We start from the raw sequence: 4,977 nt of genomic DNA on the forward strand, positions 1-4,977 counted from the left end.
TTTCTTATCCAACTGGGCATACTCAGGAATCTTGACTCCTCCTTCAAGATCCTGACTTCATTTTGTTTTCAATTTATTAGGTCTGATCTCGGCCCAACATTTTTGTATCTTCACTTCCACTTAGTTCATGGTTAATTGAGTTTATTTTTTAATGAGGAGGGTGCCATTTTATCACCTGGGGTTTCTCCAACCTAAACTTTCAAAATATTAAGGTCCAGTCTCCTGAAGGACAAATCACAGATCTTTTTTATTCAGGGAGTTTCCTGATATTTGTATATTTTTCATTTAGTCATTTTATGTTCTGGTGAATGCCAGGTATAGGTTTTTGTGTATGTGTGTAATTTATTGACATTTGCTCATTTCTCTTAGTTCAAAAATATCAGGTTAAGAAGTTTATTTATCTGAGATAAAAGACATACGTTTAAATTCATATTTTTGATGAGGAAATTCTCCACTCAGAATTCTTTTCAAATGATTGAATTTCAGGGGAAAACATGGCTGCCTGAAAGACTCTTTTAGCAAACTCAACCAATCTCAGTCAGAATATAACTATAACGTATATTATTTTTATTCTCTTTTTAAAAAACTTTAATCTCCCACCCCGCCCAGATAACCCAGAACTTCATATAACAGCAAGTCCTTCAACTTGGCAACTAACCAGTGCTGCCATTTACCTCTTAATGACCTCCCCCTGATTAGAAGCGCCCCTTCCCCACCACTAAAACCTCAAGCCTCCATTCCTACTGGACCTCCATTTCCTTTCTGGGACCCCTGCATTGATGATGGCTATTTGGTGTGACACAGAAACCCAATGCCTCTCCACTATGTCCCATGTGACACTGACACTTAAAGCTGCTAAACAGAGTGTCGCCCCCCCCCCAAAAAAGGGGGTCGCTTTCTTATAAACACAGTAACATTGATCTGTTGCGCTCTTCGTGTACTATATAGGGAATTGATATGTTAATCTTTTAGATTACTTACTAGATATACTCTATCTATACCACATTCACCACTACCTCAAGACACACCCCTCATTTTCTCAGTGACACCCTTTCACATAAACAATCAAGTACTAGAATACCTCTTGAAATTCCCTTTTCTAATTTATAAAAAAAACATTATACTTAGTCAGAAGACCACTTATGATTATAACATCGCTTAAACCCTACCCTTGTGCTAATATATCCTATTCTCTGTACCTACTCATCTATTAAGATTTCTTCATCTCCGCTCAACAATATTTAGTTATCTGTTATTCTCCTCTAACTCAAAGATCCAGCACCACATGACCTCAACACAGCCCTCAACCCTGCATACTACCTATATTTGAAGTAATATGCCACAACAATAATAAACTTCCATACTTAAGTAGCTTTATAATATATATATGTGTGTATATATGTATGTATATGCACCACATCTGGTATTTATATCTCTGGTTGTCCTACATTTGGCATGAGTGTATTCCTATGTCTATTCAGAATCTGTGAAGATTTACTCAGTAGAAATGGGTATCCAGAGAGGATGTACTGGTTACCCTCTTTATATTTCCCATATCACCATGTTTGAAGCTTAGCTTTGCATATCTTTCCCACCAGTGATGCCTTATTGTTGTGTCACTGGTTGCACAGTGCATCTCAGTGCTTGGGCAGCTATATCATGATGCTTCTTTGGTAACCCCAGTGGAGTAGGGAATTTAGCCCTAGTGGTGCTTTGACAGAAATGTTTGATAGCTAAGGACATGGTCTGTGTGCTACTCCTACCAGTTACTTCACTGGGAAGGACAATGATACGTTTACAGCCTGAGAAACCATGAAAGGGGCAGCTACCTAGGGTGCTGAATGAACTCCATGAGAGGGGTCTGTGTGGGGTCGTATCAACAGTTATACTCTGGGCTCCAAACAGAAAGACAGCGCTTGAACACAGGTCTGCTTTGCATTGTTTGAATGACATTCCAGAGCACATTCACCATGCCTTACTCACCATAATCAGGGTGTCATAATTCTGAGGTCTTGTTCACCCTCTATCTTTTTGCCTTCACTGCCTTTGCAGTTGGTCTCTGGCATGCTTTCCCTGATGCAAATCTCATTTCCCTGAGGTGCGTCTTCTCTGTGTCAGCTTGGTCAGGCCGTGATACTCAGTAGATTGGCAATCATGCTACCTTGTAAATTTGAAGCCCTTGTTGTGTGAAGGCTTATTTGTTGGTCTGTGATCCCAAATTACTCTAGCAAAGAAGATGAGACTGCTACCATTGAGATTTAGCGCATTGGAAGTCCTAGAGAAGAGATCTTCTCAGTCGTACATGGGAGATGTGAGTGAATATAGAGCCAATAGAAGGGTGTTAATTTTTCTTATATATTATGGATATTGTCTTCCATTTGTATAAGTCCACCAGGGTGAGCTTATGTGATAAACCATGTCACAAATGTAGGTTGGAATACCAACCCTTTATCCAGTAAAGGACTAACACCTCTGGTTGGATGTCACCCTGATGGATGCCCTGCACGGTCTTTTATTTTATCTGTTAGCTAGGACATGTGTTAGTAAGCTTGTATGCACTTTCTCAAAGTACACAAGGAATGAGGGAGCAGAATAAGCACTAAGTTCTCATAACAAATGGCCTTACCCGGAAACTCAAGGTGTTGGTCCTTGAGAATGATTTGTCTTCACTTTCGGCAGTCCATGGTGCTGTCAATGTTTTCTGCCATTACTATATTCTAACACTTTGATTCTTCTTCAGTCTTCCTTTCTATGCACTGAAGAATGTATAACTTTCACATTCCTTGGTCACAGGAAATTGAAAATACTGTCTGCACACTTCTTTAATTTCCTTTTCTCAATTGTGTTTTAAATATATTACATGCCCTAAATCAATGACACTACAAGCAGAAGAATCATATGCTCCAAGGGGATGATTGATAAAGTTATCTGCATTAAAGTAAAAAAAAATCTGGAAGGTGAGAAGAGGTGAATAGAAAACACAGAGTTAGGGGTGGATGTGGGGGTCACACTTAACCTTAGCTCAATCTAAGAACCATTAGTTCTTATGACATTGCCCTGATCAGTATGTGCCCTTTTGAAGGAACCACAGGTGTGGGTGCTACAGCAAAGTGTGGTGAAGAAATGAGATGGTATCTTGCTCTCAGAAAGAATGGTGTCTGGGGTCTTAAGCTTTGTTTTTAAACAAGCAGTCATCTCAGTGTAACGTCAACTAAGTCCACATGGAGAAGAACACCAACATGCTGATCAAAGGATTGCCAATAGTCACATTCAAATCTAAGGAGAGAATTGTATCAGAGTTTAATTTTTTAACTCTGATTTTGAGAAGGCTGTGGATGACATTTGAAGGCCAAATACATTTGCGGGTTCTACACAAGGAATAAGCTTCTGGTGATTTCTCTCTGACCATAAATAAGGGATGGGAATAACCTGGTTATCAGACAGAGTATTAGAGAGATGATTATAGCAGATTGAAATAAAAAAATCTGACTTGAAAGTTAAAAACTTGTTATTTGATCTCCCTATTGATACACTTTCACCTTAATCTTGTTTTTTAATACTTTCTGGTTTTGGTTTCCAAATTGAGTTTATTTCTTTACTGTTGTTGTTATTGTTGGCAGCCTTCTGAGACTGTTATGGATCTTTCTATACAGATTTGGTATATAGAACCCAGTGTGGGTGACTCTATAGAAACTATAGCTACATTAAGGGTTCCTGGTGGGAGATAATGAGGAGTTGCTATCAAGAAATTTAAGCAAAAACAAACAAACAAAAAAGAAATATAAGCCAAAAGAAAATGTTTGAAACTGATAGTCATTTGCATGACAAGATACAACTATTGAATGATGTGATATCTGGATTAGTTCTCAAAATGGTTTGAGGAAAAAGAAAGAATCAGAAAATTCCAAGGCTTCTGCAGGCATACTTTAAAATCCTCAAGGTAACATCTTTGCTTTTCAACACTTTTTTTTGTTGCATTTCCAACTCTTTATTTTAGTTTTGTTTAAATGCATTTTATTTTTAGACAGCCTACACGACATTTTTTGTGTTTTTTTCTTAAACAAAAAAAAAAAGCCTCTGCTCCAAAAAATCAAGGTCACCGCTCCAAGTCAAGGTCACAAGTCGACGCAGAGCTCATGATGGCATCAGTTCCGTTTGTCTCGGTCCTGGTGTCGTGTGGGCGGACCGCAGACAGCTAGGAGGAGGGGCGGTCGGGCGGTCGGTCGTGCGTTGCCCACTGTCAGCACTTCTCCATCTCTAAGCCGTCCTTGAAGAAGATCATGTACGGGGTCCCGCTGCCCTCGCGGTAGTCCAGCAGGGCCACCATGCCATCGGGAATCGTGTTCTCGCCCTGAAAGAACTGGTACTTCTTGAAATTGGCGAGGATGTGCTTGATCTACTCGGCAGCCCCGGTCATAAAGGGCTTCATGCGTTCCGGCTTCCGCTCCTCCAGCTTGCCTTTGAGGGATTTCATGTAGTCCTTGATGTACCTCTTGTAGGCCTCCTTGGTGAAGCTGGTCTCCTGCAAGTGATGGTTCATGACGATGTCCACGTCGGTGACCACCTTGTGCTCGGGCCCGTCGCCCTCGGGGCCTTCGGCGGACGCGTTGCCGCCGATGAGCGCGTCATAGATGTGGCCTTGGGCCCTGCGGACCATGGTGCCCTCCACTTCCAGACACAGCCCGCCCGTGATCTCCCAGATCTTGTACACGTCAGAGAACAGCTCATCTCGGCTGATGAGGTCCCGGTAGATGATCATGACGGTGGCGAGAGGGCGGTGGCTGCGCTGGCTTCGGGCAGCTCGGAGCTCCAAGAGGATAGCGCTGAAGGGAGCGAAAGTTACAGTTGGCGCTGGGGGAGGGGCGGCCGGCGCAAGGGGAGGGGCATCTGGCAGAAGGGGCGGGGTGCTTTTCAACACTTTCAAGATGTCTTTTGAAGCAGATTTATCTACTGTCATGGTTCACTTGATCTCTTGAC

The 4,977-nt window shown here is 41.8% G+C and overlaps 1 protein-coding gene across 1 annotated transcript; it reads right to left on the reverse strand.

Annotated features, from left to right (window-relative positions):
• Positions 1-4,396: 4,396 nt before the first annotated feature.
• On the reverse strand, positions 4,397-4,759 carry LOC142436845 (translationally-controlled tumor protein-like). The gene has a single exon (XM_075540242.1). The coding sequence runs from the start codon at positions 4,757-4,759 to the stop codon at positions 4,397-4,399; it is 363 nt and encodes a 120-aa protein (XP_075396357.1).
• Positions 4,760-4,977: the final 218 nt, after the last annotated feature.

The sequence above is a fragment of the Tenrec ecaudatus genome, unplaced genomic scaffold, assembly GCF_050624435.1.
Source record: "Tenrec ecaudatus isolate mTenEca1 unplaced genomic scaffold, mTenEca1.hap1 Scaffold_683, whole genome shotgun sequence".
Classification (NCBI taxonomy): domain Eukaryota; kingdom Metazoa; phylum Chordata; class Mammalia; order Afrosoricida; family Tenrecidae; genus Tenrec; species Tenrec ecaudatus.